The sequence below is a fragment of the Thamnophis elegans genome, chromosome 8 (genome assembly GCF_009769535.1).
Source record: "Thamnophis elegans isolate rThaEle1 chromosome 8, rThaEle1.pri, whole genome shotgun sequence".
Lineage (NCBI taxonomy): Eukaryota > Metazoa > Chordata > Lepidosauria > Squamata > Colubridae > Thamnophis > Thamnophis elegans.
In genome coordinates, this window is record NC_045548.1 from 76,229,112 (window position 1) to 76,249,324 (window position 20,213).

A 20,213-nucleotide genomic window follows, 5' to 3' on the forward strand; every position below is an offset into this window, starting at 1 on the left:
GAGTTGCAAGTGACCATAATAAGCTCCTAGGTATGAAGGATACCAAGAATTGCTATAGATCACTTACATGGCTTTCTCTGGGGAGAGCTTGCCTTTTCTTCCTGATCAGTCTTCTCTCAATTCCTTCCCGATCAGCTGGGACTCGGGAGGCAGAGAATTGATGGGGGCGGGGCCAGCCAGAGGCGGTTTTTACCGGTTCTCCGAACTACTTAAAATTTCCGCTACTGGTTCTTCAGAACTGGTTTCCTTTTGGCCCTATAATCAGAGGTGGTAATCAGAAGGTTCTGACCAGTTCTGGAAAACCAGTAGCGGAAATTTTAAGTAGTTCGGAGAACCGGTAAAAATCGTCCCTGGCTGGCCCCGCCCTCATCTATTCTCTGCCTCCCGAGTCCCATCTGACCGGGAAGGAATGGGGATTTTGCAGTAACCTCCTGCCACGCCCACTAAGCCATGCCACGCCCACCAAGCCACACCCACAGAACCTGTTGGGGAAAAAAATGGAATCTCACCACTGCCTATAACCATCTTTAAACATGCCTGTCTCCTGTTTGTCCAGGGCCCATGATGGTCCCCAAAACAACTTCTGAAACACTAAAGCATAAGATCAACCCATCAGCTGATGAAACCTTCCCACAAGCAGTGGAAGTCTTGCTGTATACACCAGGTATGGAATTGAAGGTGGCCTTAACTCACGATGTAACCTGTTCATTCCCTACGTTCATTAAAATGGGGGGGGGGGGTATACAGTGGTATCCCAACAATATGGTCCAAGGTTGTTGTGGCCTGCCAGCAGAACTGGCAGTTGAGTCGGACAGTGAGGAGAGGTTGGGGAGGAACATGGGCCAGTCCTGGAGTCTGGGGAAGGCTCGGATGAGGGCTCTGTGTTGGAGGCAGAGAGGGGCCAGGGCCCTCTGACAGTTATTAGCTGCCTTCGGAGTCAGACATCAGTGAGGGAGAGGAACAGCTGGAGCCTGTTCCCAGTGTGCCCATGCGCAGAGCTGCCAGAAGAAAAGAACAGCGTAGAAATCAGGGTGGACTTGGGAGGAAGGCCACAGGTGGACGGTGAATGGCCCCTCCCATTGGAAATAAAAGAGGATCAAAAGGGGAGTGGCCTTTTGCAGGAAACAATTCGTTCATTTCAGGAGTGTGAAGATCTGTCTGTGAATCTCAGAGACTCTGTGCCAAGACTTTCCTTGCACTGCACTTGGAAAATACTCACCTGGCAGCTTTCCAAGCTAGATAAGGTCTGTGGTGATAAATTCACCTTTGAAGGACTGTTTGCCAGGCCTTCGCTGAATGTGAATGAGAGGAATTCACATTCGTTTAATAAAAGGGGTTTTGCCGGGACTAGGAATCTGCTTCATGCTTTTTGGAGAAGCCTAGGTGAGTTCTGATGTGGACAAAGAAATGCCTAAACCCATCCAGCTTCAAGGCTCAGCTGTGGGACCACTGATCTTCACTGAAGGCCAACTTCGAGTGTTGCGGGAATTGTTCGGGATCCAAGATCTACCTTTATACCCATGAGAAAGTATTCAGCAAATGACATCGTAAAGGAGGAGTTGAGAAGATGTTCTCCAAAGTCTGTAGAGATTCTCACTCATGCAGGTTATGGATGTCCCAAAGATGCTTTTTCAGGAGGCAACTGGACTTCCTTTTTCTTTGAAGACCTTTCCCTTCTCATCCGAGAAGCTTCTTCAGCTCTGACTTGGGGAACGGAAGGGTTTATACTCCTTGCAGACAACTGGTCATTTGGGGAATGGAAGGATTAAACATTAAACAGAAATCCAAGCTAGAACTAAAGAGACATTTCCTGGCAGCAATCCATCAGTGGAACAACTTGCCACCAGAAGTTGTGGGTGCTCCATCACTGGAGGTTTTCAAGAAGAGTCTGGAGAGCCGCTTGTCTGGGCTGCTATAGGATCTCCTACTTGAGCAGAGGGTTGAATCAGAAGACCTCCAAGCTCCCTTCTGTGTTCTAATATTCAATAGCATTCTTTGCTGCAGCACCAAATGTGTTGCTGTGATCCCTTGCAATGGCCCGTCGTGCACACTGGACCAAGGAGGTTGACTGCAAAGCCTTCTAGGCGACTGCAAATCTTGGGAATATCTAGTTTTTTCATAAACTAGTTGATAACCCGGCATTGCCCGGATATCTATTTCTAGGGGGGAAATGTTTTGAACCAAACGTAATTTCTAATGTTGGATTTTCTCCCTTACCAGAGGGAGCCCCCTTGTGGAGTACTGAAGCCATTACCATGGCAACTCCACTGCACTGTACAGTAGAAGCCATTTTTCGGCAGTAACAGTAGAAGTCATTTGAAGGCACAACAGGCTGTAGCTTAACAGAACAAACACCCTGAGGGGTGTTATGGGTGTCTTACCCCCACAGTATTTGTTTCCAGAGAGTACGTCATCTGTATACCAAGTTTGGTTGAAGTTGCTTGAGGGGTTCCAGAATTATTATGCTGGAACATACACACACACACACAGTTATATATATAAATAAATATATAAATAAATAAATGGGAGACTAGTATAGATCTATTTCAAGCTATTTAGCTCTCATCTGTGACACAATACACACACACACACACACACACACACATATTGTGTGTATGTGTACACACACACATATACACACCGTATTTTTCAGATTATAAGACGCACCTTTTTCCCTCAAAAAAGAGGCTGAAAATCTGGGTGCATCTTATACGCTGAATACATCATTTTTTGCCTCTCAAAGCCCTGCCCCCTTCACCAAAATGGCCGTGCAGAACCTGTAGAAGGCTTTCAGAGAGCTCCTGGGGGGCTGGGGAGGCAGAAATGAGTGAAAAACGGGCTGTTTTTTTGCTCAATTTTGCCCCCTCCCAGCCTCCAGGAGTATTCTATAAGCCTCCTAAAGTCTATGCATGCACTTTTTTTGACAAAAATTGGGCCCGTTTTGTTTGCCCGTTTCGTTTTTGCTCCCCCCAGGAGCACTCTGCAAGCCCCCTAAAGGTTTTTCATGCCTTTTTTTGGGGGGGAAACGGGCCGTTTTTGAGAGGTTTGCAGAGTGCAAAACCCCCTCTTTTTTTAAAAAAAAGCCTCTTCAAAACCTTGGTGTGTCTTATACTCCAGTGCGTCTTATGCTCCGAAAAATACGGTATATATATTCCAAGCATATAATGTAAAATTCTCCACTCTTTAGGGCAGCTGGAACCCACAGAAAAACATGGAGAAGCCCATCCAAAATTATGGTGCGCTTTGAATGGAGGGAAAGTTGTGGTCTTCGATGCATCAACGTGGTCCCTACAGCATTCTTTTAAAGTGGGGAACTCCAAACTGGTAGGTGACTTTGACGATGGAATTATCATGGACATTTTCAAATCATACTTCGAAATCCTTCCAAGTCTGCGGAGATCCTCAGTCATCCAGGTCATGGTTGTCCCAAAGGTGTTTTTCCAAAAAGCAGCTGGAATTTCTGTGTTTTTCCTCGAAGACATTTCGCTTCTCATCTGAAAAGCTTCGTCAGTTCCGATGGGCTGAACTTGATGAACTGACGAAGCTTCTTGGATGGGAAGCAAAATGTCTTCGAGGAAAAACACATCTTTCAAACTTCTCAAGTATCTCACTCTGGTTTGATGGCTTTCTTTTCATTTGTTTTAGCAGATAAGGTTCCGTGTCCTTCACATTGGCCTTTTTTTAAAAAATTATTGGTAGTAGAGTGTCTCTCAACCTCAGCAACTTTAAGATACGTAAACACTCCAAATTTCCCAGCCCAGGTTGGTGGCTGGACAATTTTGAGAGTTGAAATCCACACAGTTGATTGAGAAATATACTAAAACTAGCGGGATACCCGTGCTTCGCGACGAAACTAAGTGATCGGGCAATGCAGGAGAAATCCAGTTCATTCCAGTTCAATCCGTTGGCTCAGTGGTGGTCGGTGATTGAAACACATAAGGGAATATCGCTCCCAGCAGTTCCATAGGTGGAAGGCGTAGACATTTTGGTGACGTATCGATGTTTAGTACTTTAAGGAGCCTCAGACCGTTCCTGAGTGAAGGAGCGGAACGTCTGCCAGTTTGAATGAGGTAACAGAATGTGAGGCAACTAGCAGTTGGAACACAGTTCTTTTCAGGTGGGGAGGGGGAGTAGAATGTTTAACTCCTTAGCATCACAGCGTATTAATATAAGGCAACTGGCAGTTGGAACAGAGTTCTTTTCAAGTGGGGAGGGGGAGTAGAACTCCTTAGCATCAGAGCGTGTTAATTACTGTATAAGAAATACTAATGACCTGTTGGTCATTTTGAAAAATCCTTTCTTAGCGAATTTGCTGGGGAATGTGCTTTTCCATACAATGGTCTACCTTGGTTAAGGACCCAAGAGAGGAAGGACCACATATCCTTCTCCAGCCTCTTCTTCGGAAGAAAACCATGTTTGTTTTGGGGATCTTCCTCTCTTAAAAAAAGGCATATTAAAGCAATTACTTGTGCTATTCATATTAGTAGAAGTATGCTCTGGAGAACACTCCACTTTTTATTTTAGACCAGTTGATAACCCAATGTTGCCCAGGTATTTATTTATCCTAATCCTGTATTAGACAGGATTTCTAATGTTGGATTTTCTCTCTTAGCAGAGGGAGCCCTCTTGTGGAGCACTGTAAAGCCATTACCATGGCAACTCCACTGTGCTGTACAGTAGAATTCATTTTATGGTAGCACAGTAGAAGCCATTTTAAGGCACAACAGGCTGTATCTTAACAGAACACACACATATTGAGGGGTGTTAGGGATGTCTTACCCCCACAGTATTTGTTTCCAGAGAGTAAGTCATCTGTGTACCAAGTTTGGTTGAAATTGCTCAAGGCATTCCAGAGTTATGCTGGGACATACACACACAGCCATTTCTATAGTATATACATATATATTAATAATACAATACAATACAGAAAGAATTAAACAATCAATTTAATGAATAATCTAGTATACTGAAATAATATTCCCCATGTATCTGTAGATTTCTAATGGAGTGGTGCGGTGGCCTAAAGGTGGAGCCTCTCACCTCACAATCAAGAGCCTTTGAGTTCGATCCTAGGTAGAGGCAGAGATTTCTCTCTCTGGACACAATGAGAATATATCTGCTGAACAAAACTCCGCATTGGTGACAGGAAAGGCATCCGGCCATTAAACGCTCCACTAACTCCATTCAGTTGCCCAGAGTCCACCCCACAAGGAATTATGGCATCATTAAAAGATGATGATGATGATGATGATCAGTAGATTTTTAGTAAATAAAAGGGGGGAAGAGTCACATACAGTAAGTTCTTCAGAGGTTTTGAATTACATCTTTCTCTCCCTCCCTCTCTCTCTCTCTCTCTGTCTCTCTATCTCTCTATCTCTGTCTCTGTCTCTCTCTGTCTCTGTCTCTCTCTGTCTCTCTCTCTGTCTCTGTCTCTGTGCCTCTCTCTCTCTCTCTCTGCCTCTCTCTGTCTCTCTGTCCCTCTCTCTCTCTCTCTGTCCCTCTCTGTCTCTGTCTCTCTCTGTCTCTCTCTCTCTCTCTCTCTGTCTCTGTCTCTCTCTCTCTCCCTGTCTCTCTCTGTCTCCCTCCCCCTCTCTCTGTCTCTCTCTCTCTGTCTCTCTCTCTGTCTCTCTCTCTGTCTCTCTCTCTCTCTGTCTCTGTCTCTGTCTCTCTGTCTCTCTCTGTGTCTCTCTCCCCCTCTTTCCCCGCCCTCTCTCTGTCTCTCTCTCTGTCTCTCTCTCTCTTTCTCTCTCTCTTCTGTCTCTCTGTCTTCCTCCCTCCCTCCCTCCCTCCCTCTCTCTCTCTCTCTCTCTCTTTTCCTCAGAAATGTATGATCATGGCAGAACAAAGTCAAGTTTGGATCGGCTCTGCAGATTCCGTCATCTACCTGATCAACACCCACAGCATGTCTTGCAACAAGCAACTGAATGACCATCGCTATGAAATTGTGGACATCGTTGTGGGTACCAAAGAGAGTCTACCCAGGTGGGTGGAGGATGGCAGGGATGGTGGCCCTTATTAAAAAAAAAATCTAGAGGAAGAATTTCAGGAAGAGCCAGCAATAGGAGGAGCTGATCTGGAAAGCCCAGAATTGGTCTAGGTTTCAGGTGCAGACAATCACTTAGTGCAGTGTTTCTCAACCTTGGCAACTTGAAGATGTCTGGACTTCAACTCCCAGAATTCCCCAGCCAGCGAATGCTGGCTGGGGAATTCTGGGAGTTGAAGTCCAGACATCTTCAAGTTGCCAAGGTTGAGAAACACTGACTTAGTGCCTGTTCAAAGTTATGACAGACCTTCCTAAGGGCACTTTTGATTTGGTTCCAAGGTTCTGACAGATCCTCCCCCTCCCCTAATGGTCATAGCACCTGCCCTTCGGACTCTCGACTGCCAGATGACATTTACAGCTGCTTCCGGTATCCTATGGTCACATGGCCATGTTTTATGCCATCTTTTTTACCAAAAGGCACTATTTACTTCTGGGGTTTTCGGCCAAACTTCCCCATAGCAAACCACGACCACCACAAAGACAGCCCTAAATTTGGGTCAGTCTTATGGGTAATCCATTAGGGCAGGGATGTCAAGGCCTGGGGGGGGCAGATGTGGCCTGTGGGGTGCTTAGATGTGGCCCGTGGGGCCGCCCTGGAAACAGCGAAGGACTGGCCCATGGTCCCTCTACCAGTGAAAACGGAGCTTGTGAGGGGTGCGTGCAACCCTCCCGAGCTCTGCTTTTGCTGGCCGAGGGTTGCAGGAGAGTGTCACAGCTGAAAATGGAGTTCAGGAGCCTGTTTTTGTTGGCAGAGGTTACAGGGGGCTGTTGGAGCTGAAAACGGAGCTCAGGAGTCCATTTTTGCTGGCAGAGGGTTGCAGGAGGTCATCGCAGCTGAAAACGGAGCTCAGGGGGGCTGTTTTTGCTAGCAGAGAGTTGCAAGAGGCCGTTGCAGCTGAAAACGGAGCTCAGGAGCCTGTTTTTGTTGGCAGAGGTTACAGGGGGCCATTGCAGCTGAAAACGGAGCTCAGGAGCCCATTTTTGCTGGCAGAGGGTTGCAGGAGAGTGTCACAGCTGAAAACGGAGCTCAGGGGGGCTGTTTTTGCTGTCAGAGAGTTGCAGGAGGCAGGTGCAGCTGAAAACGGAACTCAGGAGCCCATTTTTGCTGGCAGAGGGTTGCAGGAGACCGTCGTAGCTGAAAATGGAGCTCAGGAGTTGGCAGAGGGTTGCAGGAGGCCATCGCAGCTTAAAACGGCGCTCAGGAGCATTAGGGCCATAACTGGAGAACTACCTGTGCTGATCTTTGCAAGGGTTTGTAAGACGTGTGTTTCTTAATCCCTTCGAGCAGCGAGGTGTATTCGTGCAGCGTGGACGGCACCGTGATTGCCTGGAACATCAGCTCTCTGAAAGTGAACCGCAGGTTCCAGCTGCCCTTCAACATGGTGACTTCGATCCAGTTCTACAAGCATCGACTTTGGTGCTGTGAGTTTCCAGCATCGCACGCTCAGGGATCTTCTAAAATACTTCCTACTTTAAAGTACTGCGCCTTGCCTTTAATCTCAGCCCTTTCCATCTTTCTGTATTGTTCCTGGGGCATCCTGATGATGTCAAGATGACAGATTGTTGTTGTTAGTCACAAAATCATGTCCGACCCATCGCAACCCCATGGACAACATTCCTCCAGGCTTTCCTGTCCTCTACCATCCTCTGGAGTCCATTTAAACTCACGCCGGCTGCTTCGGTGACTCCATCCAGCCACCTCATTCTCTGCCGTCCCCTTCTTCTCTTGCCCTCCATCTTTCCCAGCATGAGGCTCTTCTCCAGGGAGTCCTTCTTCCTTCTCACTAGGTGGCCAAAGTCTTTGAGTTTCCTCTTCAGGATCTGGCCTTCTAAAGAGCAGCCAGGGCTGATCTCCTCTAGGACTGACCGGTTGGATCGCCTTGCAATCCAAGGGACTCAATGCAGGAGTCTTCTCCAGCACCAGAGTTCAAAGGCCTCCATTCTTTGGCGCTCAGCCTTCCTTATGGTCCAATTTTCACAGCCATCCATTGCAACTGGGAAAACCACAGCCTTGACTATACGCACTTTTGTTGGCAATAGCAATAGCAGTAGACTTATATACCGCTTCATAGGCCTTTCAGGCCTCTCTAAGCGGTTTACAGAGAGTCAGCATATTGCCCCCAACAATCTGGGTCCTCATTTTACCCACCTCGGAAGGATGGAAGGCTGAGTCAACCCTGAGCCGGTGAGATTTGAACCGCTGACCTGCTGATCTAGCAGTAGCCTGCAGTGCTGCACTTAACCACTGCGCCACCTTGGCTGCAGTTTAGTCTGATTAGCAGAAGAAAAAATCTGCCTCTGCCTCCCAGCAATTTGCCTCCTTGCAGCAAACAGCAAGTTTCACTTTCAATTTCAGTTTCAGCACAGGCCTCCCAATGATCAGCTGTTTCAAGGCTGCAGGGATTGGCATAGCGTATTGCCGCCTCCGCGAGCCCCATTTCCCCCGTTTGCTGCAAGGAGGTAAATTGCTGGGAGGCAGAGGCCAAAGGGTTGGGGCTGGTGGGTGGACAGGGCTACATTTGGTATATAAGACACACCCAAATTTTCACCCTCTTATGGGGGAAAAAGGTGCATCTTATACTCTGAAAAATACGGCATCTATACATCGGTCTTGTATATAACCACTGTTTAAAAGACAAACCTCCGTGTGTGGTATTTTGCTCCTGGGTTGTCTCAAATTAGTAGTCACTCTGTGCACACTCTGACATAAGTTTTATCTTGTCACTGCAACAGTCATAAGGGTGAAAAAACAATCACGTCCCCTTTTTTCAGTGCTGTTGTAACTTCAAACGGTCACTCAGTGAACTGTTGTAACTCGAGGACCACCCGTACCGGATGGGACTAATACCAGATTTACCGTTTAAAGCCCTCTTGCTTTTCGCCTTTCTCTCGCGTCGCGGTTTCTCTCGAAGGCCTTGTTTCCAGTCCTAAACTCTGCGCTGTCTCTTTGCTTTAAGGTATACAAGACTACATCGTTGTGGTCACCACAAACGGGATGGTTCGCCAGAAGGTGAAACTGGAAAACGTGCTCACCGACCCCCTCACGCCTCTGCTCTGCTTCCAGTTGTTTCCTGAGGTAACCTATTCCTAGCATTGCACACAGGTAGCGTCCTGACTGAGGCTTCCCAAGAGCCTGAAGCAAACTCCTTGTCCCGACAAAAAACCCTTTTAGTAATTTCCTCTGAATTCCGCTCGTTCACATCCCGCAAATTCTTTCGAGGGAGGATTTACGGTCACAGACCTTATCTGGCTTGGAGAGCTACCAGGCCGATATCTGCAAAACTTAGCAAGGAGTCTCGGAGAGTCATGAACCAATTAAACGAACTAATGGTCTCCTGCAAACTCCACTCCCCTGTTGCTCCTCTTTTATTCCCTCTGGGAGGGGCCATTCACCGTCCACCTGTGGCCTTACTCCCAAATCGACCCCTGTTCTTTAGCTGTTCCCTTCGTCTGGCAACTCTGCGCATGCGCACACTGGGAACAGGCTCCAGCTGTTCGTCTGCATCACTGATGTCCGCCTCTGAAGGCAGCTGATAACTGTCAGACGGCCCTGGCCCCCTCTCTGCCTCCGACGCAGAGCCCTCCTCAGAGCCTTCCCCAGACTCCAGGACCGGCCCAGGTTCCTCCCCAACCTTTTCACTGTCCGAATCTGCTGCCAATTCTGCTGGCGGGCCACAACAAGTAGTCCTCGACTTATAACCACAGTGGAGGCCAAAATTTTTGTTGCTAAGTGGGACAGCTGTTAAATGAACTTTGCCCCGTTTTACCACCTTTCCTGTTCCAGCTGTTCAGTAAATCCCTGCTATTATTAAGTTGTTACCCCAGTTGTGAGGTGAATCTGGCTTCCCCATGGCCAAAAATTCACAAGAGGTGGTCACGTGACCCCGGGACACCGCAACCATCATAAATATGAGTCACTGGCCAAGTTGGGAACACGGTCGTTAAGTGAATCTGGCTTCCCCGTTGATTTTATTTTTCGTCAGAAGAGTCGCAAAAAAAAGGGATCACACGACCCCGATACGATGCTGCAACCGTCATAAATATGAATCCGTGGCCGAGGGTCTGAATTTTGCGATCCCGTCACCATGGGGACACTCCCAGCAGTTGGCAAGTGTGGAAAAACAGCCATAAGTCGCTGATTTCACCGCTTGAACGGTCATTAAACGAATCGTTTTCAGTTGAGGGCTACTGGAAATTTCTACCCGGGCTGCTGTGGCAGCTTCAAGCAAAGCCCGCCATCCAGAATCTTCTAGGCCAGTGTTTCTCAACGTTGGCAACTTGAAGACGTCCGGACTTCAACTCCCAGAATTCCCCAGCCAGCGAATGCTGGCTGGGGAATTCTGGGAGTTGAAGTCCGGACGTCTTCAAGTTGCCAACGTTGAGAAACACTGCTCTATAGAAAAGTGAAATGTCGCTCACTCATCACGAAATCTCCAGAACCGTAAAGCCTACAAACTTGAAATTTGCTACGTGTGTTCCTGTTGGCTTCTAGGTGCTTGCTAAGAAAGGGTTTTTCGAAGTGACCATCAGATCATTAGCATTTCTTATACAGTTATTAGCACGCTGTGATGCTTAGGAATTCTACTCCCCCTCCCCACCTGAAAAGAACTCTGTTTCGCTGCATTCGCTGGCTGGGGAATTCTGGGAGTTGAAGTCTGGACATCTTCAAGTTGCCAACGTTGAGAAACACTGTTCTAGGCCGTCATCTGACGTTGCCTGTTTCTATTTCTTTGGGCCTCAGCGGGGCGAAGTCTGGGCTTCCTGGGCCGGCAGCTGCGAGCTCTTGATCTGGAGCATGGAGGATTTCTCCACCCCCTTGCAAAAGATGAGCCTGCAGGATTGCTCCGAGATCACCTGCATGATCAAAGTGAAAAACCAGGTAAGCCAAACCTGCAGGGATTCCTCAGGATCTTCCGCTGTAGGGATTTGCGCCAGTGTCGTGGAATTTGGGGAACGGCAAATCCAACGGTTTGCTTAAAATGAGAGACAGTTTGCTCTAGTGGTTAAGGCAGGAAGCTAGAAACCAGGAGATAGGGAGTTCTAGTCCAGCTTTAGACACGAAAGCCGCCTGGGTGACTTTGGGCCAGTGATTAGGAGGTGGGGAGTTCTAGTCCTGCATTAGGCCTGAAAGCAGGCTGGGTGATTTTGGACCAATCACCAGGAGATGGGGAGTTCTAGTTCTGCCTTCGGCATGAAAGCTGGATGCCTGACTTTGGGACAATCACCAGGAGATGAAGAGTTCTAGTCCCACCTTAGTCATGAAAGCCAGCTGGGTGACTTTGGACCAATCACCAGGAGATGGGGAGTTCTAGTCCTACTTTAGACATGAAAGCCAGCTGGGTGACTTTGGACCAATCACCAGGAGATGGTGAATTCTAGTCCTACTTTAGACATGAAAGCCAGCTGGGTGGCTTTGGACAAATCACCAGGAGGTGGGAAGTTCTAGTCCTACTTTAGACATGAAAGCCAGCTGGGTGACTTTGGACCAATCACCAGGAGATGGGGAATTCTAGTCCTGCTTTAGGCATGAAAGCCAGCTGGGTAGCTTTGGACAAATCACCAGGAGATGGGGAGTTCTAGTCCTACTTTAGACATGAAAGCCAGCTGGGTGACTTTGGATCAATCACCAGGAGATGGTGAATTCTAGTCCTGCCTTAGGCATGAAAGCTGGATGCCTGACTTTGGACAATCATTAGGAGATGGTGAGTTCTAGTCCCACCTTAGGCATGGAAGCCAGCTAAGTGACTCTGGGCCAGTCACTCTCAGCCCAACCCACCTCACAGGGTTGTTGTTTGTCGGAAAAACAGGAGGAGCAAGGAGCATTAAATATATTTGCTGCCTTGAGTATTTAGAAAAGCAGCAAGGACCAATTTTTAAAAAGCCGTAAAAATGACGTAAGTGTTCGAAAGGACAGGGCGGACAAGAATCGGCTTTCCTAGACCATTTACAACCTTATTTTATTAATTAATAGAGACAAAAATATTACTACACCTAGGATGGCTCAAAGCTCCTAGCTCAAAGAAAGAAGGAAGGAACATTCAATGAATTTTTTTATAATAAATCATCTATTATGGGGCCAGAACTCTGATTTTATATATGGATTTGACCACTAGGGGGCAGTGAATGACCATTGAACCTACATTGCATTGCATTATACCTACAGGTGTAAAACCAGGAATATATGCTGAAATATTTTTCCCCATTTTAGGGTACCTCTAATACGAGGGCATGGCCTAACATTAGGCCTCTAATTGGCTAGTCCTGTGTTTTTCAAACGTGGTCACTTTAAGATGTGCGGGCTTCAACTCCCTGAATTCATGAAGGCATGGCTGGCTGGGGAATTCTGGGAGTTGAAGTCCACACATCTTAAAGTGACCTCGTTTGAAAAACACCCCTGTGATCCCAGAGGTCAAATAAGGTAGGTGTATACTATTTGTAGCCTGTATTTTACCTCTGATGAAAATCAGGTATGACTAATTGATCCTCACTTTTTAATCATTGTTCTGTTGCTTAAAAAATCCCCTTTTCTGCTGATGATATTGTAATAAACTCTATAACAGCCATAGAAAGATGGATGGATGGTAAATAAAAACATTTGCTTTGCATGGATGGATATTTGAGCCACGAGAGATCCATTTTCAAAGCAGAAAAGATGACCTGGAATATCAGGGGACACTCATGTCGTAATGGCTGTGAGTTCAATCCTAGGTGGAGGCAGATATTTCTCTCTCTCGACACAATAAGAATAATCTGCTGGAAAAAAACCTCCTCATTGGCGACAGGAAGGGCGCCCGGCCAGTAAGCACTCAACTCCACTCAGTTGCTGAGACTCCACCCTGCAAGGGATTATGGGGGTCATTAAAAGAAGATGATGATTCACATTGTAATGCCGAAGAAAAACATCGACTTTTCTTAGGCTTGTGCACTTGTTACGAAAAAAGAACATTGAGTTTAATAAATGCCCAAGGCGTAACAGACAAATCCATGCACCTTCCGAGTTTCCCCAAACCAGGGGTCAGCAACCTGCAGCTCTGGAGCCGCCTGTGGCTCTTTCATCCCTCTGCTGCGACTCCCTGTTGCTGAAAATATATGTCGCGGCCCCCACCAGCACGCCATTTATTGAGTTTTTCGATCCCCAGTAGGCCAACCTTGGATAAACCCAAGAAGAATCAAAGTTTTGGAAGAAAACGGAACCTTTAATTCAAATTACATGCACTAGTTTTGTGGGCGCTCAGGAAATAGTCAGGCACGGGAAGGTTTCTGTGGCTCCCGGTGTTTTTTCTGTGGGAAACGGGTCCAAATGGCTCTTTGAGTGTTTTAAGGTTGCTGACCCCTGCCCCAAACCCTTCAAGCCCCTCGTAGACGCCTTTTTCTAAAAGTTTGATTTCCTTTCCAGATGTGGATTGGTGGCCGAGGACTCTCCCAGGGCACGGTCAAAGGGAAAATCTACGTGATGGATACGGAAAGGAAATTGGTGGAAAAAGAGTTGGTTGGACACACGGATGTGGTGAAGTCCTTGTGCTCCGCCGAGGATCGCTACGTTCTGAGCGGAGGGGGAAAGGAAGAAGGGAAGATTGCAATCTGGAAGGTGGAGGAGAGTTTGGGCTTCCAGTTCATTTAATATCGTTCAAAAACCTGAATGGAGAAGTTAACGTTTCTTTTTAATTTATTTCTACCCCTTTCAACCACAAATTCCATACTAAGAAGAGAGAGTGAATAGAGAATCCCTGGAAATTCCTTAATGCAGGGTCCTCAACTTAATAACGGTAATTGAACCTGGATCTATAGTCATAAGTTGTGCCAGTCGTTACGCAGGTCATCCTATGACCAAACCAATCTTAGGACTTTGTTTTTCTGTAGTGGTTGTTAAGCAAACATGGCCGTCATAAGGTGAACCTATGACTGGGAGGGTGGGGGGGCATAGTCAGAACTTTGAATCTGGGTAATTACCTTTTGAGTAGTCCGTCGTAACTTCAAATGGTCGCTAAGTGGCCAGTCTTTAAGCGGGGACTGACTGTACCAAACGCTCCCGAATCTGCATTTCAAAACCAGTTGGGGTCCCTTGTTTAGACTGTATATAGGTAGTCCTCGGGTTACGATCACAATTGAGCTCAATGTTTATGTTGCTAAAGGAAACATTTGTTAAGTGAGTTTTGCCCCATTTTGCGATTTTTCTTGCCACAGCTGTTAAGTGAATCACCGCAGATTTGAATCACTCAGCAATTAGTTGTTAAGTAAATGTGGCTTCCTCGTGGACTTCACTCGTGCCCAAAGCGAATAATGTCACACACAACACACACACACACACACACACACACACACACACAGGACCCTGCAACAGTCATAAGTATGAACCAGTTGCCAAGCATCTCAATTTTGATCGCATGACCACAAAGATGCTGCAACAGTCATAGGTGTGAAAAACGGTCGTACGTCACATTTTTCACTGCCATTGTAACTTCGAAGGTTCACTAAATGAGCTGTTGTAAGTCGGGGACTGCCTGTCATCTACCTGGTTCAGGATTTGGACCTCTGTGCTTACTGAAAAGCGAAACTATTCACCGTCCGATTGCACCGCTTAAGTAATGGGTGTTAAATTTTGATTTTGCAAAATTTAAAATAAGCCGCGTTGGAGGCATCATCGGAGAGGCCCGCTGCGCTGCGTCTGGTGCCGAGCTCGGAGAAGCCGTGTGGAAACTCTTCTGCAAGACCCCAGAAAGAGAATAGATCCTTTTCTCTCCAGCGGTGGTCTGCTCTTAAGATTTATTAACAGGCTAGCTGGATACCCGTGCTTCGCGACAAAACTATGTAACTGGGCTATGGAAGAGATATCTGGTTCAATCCGTTGGCTCAGAGGTGGTCGGTGATTGAAACACATAAGGGAATATCGCTCCCGCTGCCTTGAGTCCGGAAGCAGTTCCATAGGTGGAAGGCGTGGACATTTTGGTTAAGTATCGACGTTTAATACTGTAAGGAGCCTCAGGCCGCTCCTGAGTGAAGGAGTAAAATGTCTGCCAGTTTGAACTGAGGTAATGGATTGTGAGGCAACTGGCAGTTGGAACAGAGTTCTTTTCAGGTGGGGAGGGGGAGTAGAATTCCTAAGCATCACAGCGTGCTAATAACTGTATAAGAAATGCTAATGATCTGATGGTCACTTCGAAAAACCCTTTCTTAGCAAGCACCTAGAAGCCAAGAGGAACATACATGCCAAATTTCAAGTTTGTAAGCTTTACGGTTCTGGAGATTTCGTGATGAGTGAGTGACATTTCACTTTTCTATAGAGCAGTGTTTCTCAACCTTGGCAACTTGAAGATGTCTGGACTTCAACTCCCAGAATTCCCCAGCCAGCATTCGCTGGCTGGGGAATTCTGGGAGTTGAAGTCCAGACATCTTCAAGTTGCCAAGGTTGAGAAACACTGCTATAGAGGGAGATTAACAGAGTTGGAAGGGACCTTGTAGATCTCTAATCCAACCCCCCATCCCACTTAAGCAGGAGACCCCACATCATTTCAGACAGATGGGTAATTTCTACTAATTCCGTCACTAAGTTGAAGAATGAACTAAGATTGGTTTGGCATGATCTGTTTTTAACAAGCCCATGCTGACTTCTACTCGTTTCTAGATGTTGGCAGATCTGTTTTTTTTTTAAATTATCTTTTCCAGTATCTTCCCAGGTATCGATGTTAGGCTGATTGGTCTGTAGTTTCCCAGGTCTGTTCCTCCCCCCCTTTTTTTTGAAGATGGGAACCATATCAGCTCTTTTTCAGTCCTCTGGTAGTTCCCCGGTGCTGCAGGATTTTTGAAAGACGTGGTACAGTAGTTCTGGAATGACCTCTGCCAGCTACTCTGGGATGTATTCTGTCAAATGATTTGTATGGATCAAGATCAGACAGATGTTCTGTTACCCTTTTTTATTTTATTTAGTGAGAGCTGCTTGGTAAAAGAATTTAAACCTTTCCCAAGAAAGCTCCTATTGCAAATGTTGAATGGGTTAAAGTTTCCGTTTCTTAGAGAAACAATTACCGTACATATTATTTCGTGTTGTCCACCGTTTTCCTATTAAAATAGGAAAGGCTTGTTTGCAACAAGAAGGGGGGTGGGTGTCTTTTGTTTGCTAAATGGACCTCGCCCACATCGTCTCCCCCTCCCAAAGTCTTTATTCCCCCCCCCCCATTCTGAATATGCCCCTCCCCCATTTTGTAGTATCATTCCCCAACTCCATCCCCCATGCTTGTTTTAAAATACTGTACATTTTTGCAATGAACGTTGGTTTTTCCTAGCGGTGGATAGGTGGCTGAGCAATACTTATACCATATTGTAAATATTAAAGAATTGTGTAAGATTTCGAATGCAGTCAGGCGCGGTTTCATTGCGAAGGGTGACAGACTTCTAATAAAACCTCATTTGAAAAGCGTTGCCGTGAACTTTTTTTTTTTTTTTAAATGATGCTTAAACAGCTACATGAAATGCCAAAGAAACGTAGTATTAGTGCCAAAAAATCATAGACGAAGCACAGACAAAAAAAATCAAATATCCCACAGAGGAGAGCGAATGTTCTATCAAGTTCCCAGTGGAGTCTCCAGAAAATCAAAGAGAGAAGAAGATGAAATGATGGTTTCATTGCATGAAATGCAGAGCGCTCTTCGCATCCAGGACCAGCAAGCAAAGAAATCAGGGGACAACAGTACTACACAACACACGAAGTCAGACATGGAAAGATACAGGGAACTGTGCGGGTAGTCCTCATCTTATGGCCAGAATGCCAGTTGTTGGTCATTAAGGGAGTCACATGTTTGTTAAGTGAATCACACAGCTTTTAAGAGAATTTATTTTCCCCCATTTTGCAATCTTTCTTGCCACAGTTGTTAAGTGAATCCCTGCGGTTGTTAAGTTGGTAACAGGTTGTTAAGTGAATCTGGCTCGCCTATATTGACTTTGCTCGTCAGAAAGTTGCAAAAGAGGATCACATGTCAATTGTCATAAATATGAATCTTATCAAGCATCTGAATTTTGATCATGTGACCGTGGGGATGCTGCAACGGCCGTAAGTGTGAAAAATGGTCATAGGTCACTTGTTTTAGTGCCGTGGTAAGTTGGAACAGCCACTAAACAAATGGTTGTGAGTCAAGGACTACTGTACCAATTTCCTGGGCTGAGCATTTGTATGATTGGAACTTAGCAGTGTCCCAATTCTTGCAGGAAGTTTCCACTTACTGTCAGGTGAGCTGGCCTCAATCCACGTTTCTCTAGCCATCCGTTTGCCTGAGAAAACCCATTCAAGAGGGGGAAAGTAATCTTAGGCTTAAGGATTCCATCTGTGATGCTTGGGAATTAGGAAAACGGGAGTCTGGAGGTCCTCACCTTGGGAAGTGTCGATGAAAATTGCTTGCTCGGCAACAAAACACACATCGAAATGCGTCCCTAACACAGCAGGTCCTCTGGCCATGTGGGATTTTGGCAGAAGGAGCTCTTTCCCACCACCGGCTTTTCCTTGTGCGCGTACCCTCACTCAGCCTTTTCCCAAGTTCTTCTGTCTCTGGATTCTGGCAATCACGGAGACGGGTTTCCGAGAATTTATAAGCAACGCCAAGCCTTGTTGATTTTGTCGATGTTCCGTCAAGGGGCCAAGCCTGGCTCCTGACCTCTGCACCTGGAGATGGGCTGACCTCCCCGCTAACACGGTTGAGGGCAGACAAGCCCGTTTGCCGGAACGGAAAAATGACATTTTAAAGAAAGAGAAGAATGATGTTTTAGCAGGGGTGGAAAGGAGCTGGAAATCCTGATCTTCACCGGGCTTATTTGAATATATCCTTTTTGCCAAATATATATTATTTTTTGGGTGGGGTGAAAGGAAGTTACTTCTCTAACTTTCTAGCTGTCAGTTGAGGAAATGGGTATGTCGACTTTAATGAAAATAAGGACTAGGGGTGACATGATAGCAGAGTTCCAATATTTCAGGGGTTGCCACAAAGAAGAGGGAGTCAAGCTATTCCCCAAGGCACCTGAGGATAGAACAAAGAAGCAATGGGTGGAAACTAATCAAGGAGAGAAGCAACTTAGAACTAAGGAGAAATTTCCTGACAGTTGGAACAATTAATCAGTGGAACAGAAATTGCCTCCAGAAGTTCTGAATGCTCCAACACTGGAAGTCTTTAAGAAGAGGTTGGATAACCATTTGTCTGAAATGGTACAAGGTTTCGAGCAGAGGGTTGGGCTAGAAGACCTCCAAGGCCCCTTCCAACTCTGTTATACTGTTATTTTCAGTGTTCGATTCTGCAGTGAACCCTTATGTGGATTGATAACCAATTAAATGGCTGGATTTGCTCCATTTGTTCTATCCGAGGTAGCCATTGCTATTCCTAAAATGATTTTGAAAGGGGCTTGAAATGTAAGGAGACCGATAGAGGGAAAGCTTTGTCCTTAGGCAAAGTGCCGCTGAATAGCTGCTTTATGGAGTTGAAGTTGGGAGAGAGTTGATCCATGGACTCATCCTATAATGCTGTTCGGTAATAACATCACAGAATCATAGAGTACAGATTAATAGCAATAGCAATAGCAGTTAGACTTATATACCGCTTCATAGGGCTTTCAGCCCTCTCTAAGCGGTTTACAGAGTCAGCATATCGCCCCCAACAACAATCTGGGTCCTCATTTCACCCACCTAGGAAGGATGGAAGGATGAGTCAACCCTGAGCCGGTGAGATTTGAACAGCTGAACTGCAGAACTGCAGTCAGCTGAAGTAGCCTGCGGTGCTGCACTCTAACCACTGCGCCACCTCGGCTCACCGAACAGTTGGAAGGGATCTTGCAGGTCATCTAGTCCAACCCTCCGCCCAAGCAGGAGACCCTGCACCATTTCTGGCAGATGGCAGTCCAGTCTTCTTGAAAACTTCCAGTGATGAAGCTCCCACAAACCTCCGAAGGCAACTTTTGTTCCATTAGTTGATTGTTCTCCATGTCAGGAAATTTCTCCTTATTTCCAGATTGAATCTCTCCTTGATCAGCTTCCATCCATTCTTCCTTGTCTGGCCTTCGGGTGCCTGGGAAAATAACTTGACCCCCCTCCTCTCTCTGGCAGCCCCTCAAATGTTGGAAGATGCTATCATGTCTCTCTTAGACCTTCTCTTCACTAGGCCCAGTTCCCGCAACTGTTCATCACAGTCCGCTAATCCTCTTGGTTGCTCTTTTGAAGAGCTGTAAAATGTAATTTTACAATGGAAATGTACAATGGAAAGATTGGAAGATTAGCTAGTCTACTTCCCTTGTTCTAGAAGAGAATCTCATTCCGGGAACCATCTGAAACTTCCCACTAGAAATGGCTCCCTATTACAGGTAGTCCTTGATTTACGACCACAATTGAGGCCCAATTTTTCTGTTGTTAAGTGAGACGTGTTCAGTGAATCTTGCCCCATTTTACAACCTTCCTTTCCCCCTGGTTGTTAAGGGACACCCGGCAGTTGATAAGCGAGTAACCTGGTTGTTAAGTGAATTTGGCTTCCCCATGGAGATTGCTTGTCAAAGGTTTGCAGATACGATCACGTGACCTTGGGGACACAGCAATAGCTGTAAGTAGAACCAGTTGCCGAGCATCTGAATTTTGATCACGTGATTTCTACATTTAGGCAAGAAAAACGAAATGCACAGGTACAGTTTAGGTGGTACCTTGCTCAACAATAGTAACTGTGAAAGGGATCTTGGAGTCCTAGTGGACAACCATTTAAATATGAGCCAGGTGTGTGCAGCAGCTGCCAAAAAAGCCAACACAGTTCTAGGCTGCATAAACAGAGGGATAGAATCAAGATCACGTGAAGGGTTAATCCCACTTTTTAAGGCCTTGGTAAGGCCACACTTGGAATCCTGCATTCAGTTTTGTTCACAACGATCTAGAAAAAATGTGGAGACTCTAGAAAGAGTGCAGAGAAGAGCAACAAAGAGGATTAGGGGACTGGAGGCTAAAACACACGAAGAACAGTTGCAGGAACTGGGTATGTCTAGTTTAATGAAAAGAAGGACCAGGGGAGACATGATAGCAGTGTTCCAATATCTCAGGGGTTGCCACAAAGAAGAGGGAGTCAAACTATTCTCCAAGGCACCTGAGGGTAGAACAAGAAGCAATGGGTGGAAACTAATCAAGGAGAGAAGCAACTTAGAACTGAGGAGAAATTTCCTG

At 46.2% G+C, this 20,213-nt stretch overlaps 1 protein-coding gene across 2 annotated transcripts in view; it reads left to right on the plus strand.

Annotated features, from left to right (window-relative positions):
- Positions 1-13,752, plus strand: part of DENND3 (DENN domain containing 3) — a 47,461-nt gene extending 33,709 nt beyond the window's left edge. For both annotated transcript variants that reach the window (XM_032222837.1, XM_032222838.1), the window contains exons 17-23: positions 557-664; positions 3,188-3,324; positions 5,822-5,982; positions 7,332-7,465; positions 9,001-9,119; positions 10,785-10,922; positions 13,440-13,752. In XM_032222837.1, the coding sequence (XP_032078728.1) occupies positions 557-664; positions 3,188-3,324; positions 5,822-5,982; positions 7,332-7,465; positions 9,001-9,119; positions 10,785-10,922; positions 13,440-13,664 (1,022 nt within the window). In that variant the 3' untranslated portion in view covers positions 13,665-13,752. The remainder of the gene's footprint in view (positions 1-556; positions 665-3,187; positions 3,325-5,821; positions 5,983-7,331; positions 7,466-9,000; positions 9,120-10,784; positions 10,923-13,439) is intronic.
- Positions 13,753-20,213: the final 6,461 nt, after the last annotated feature.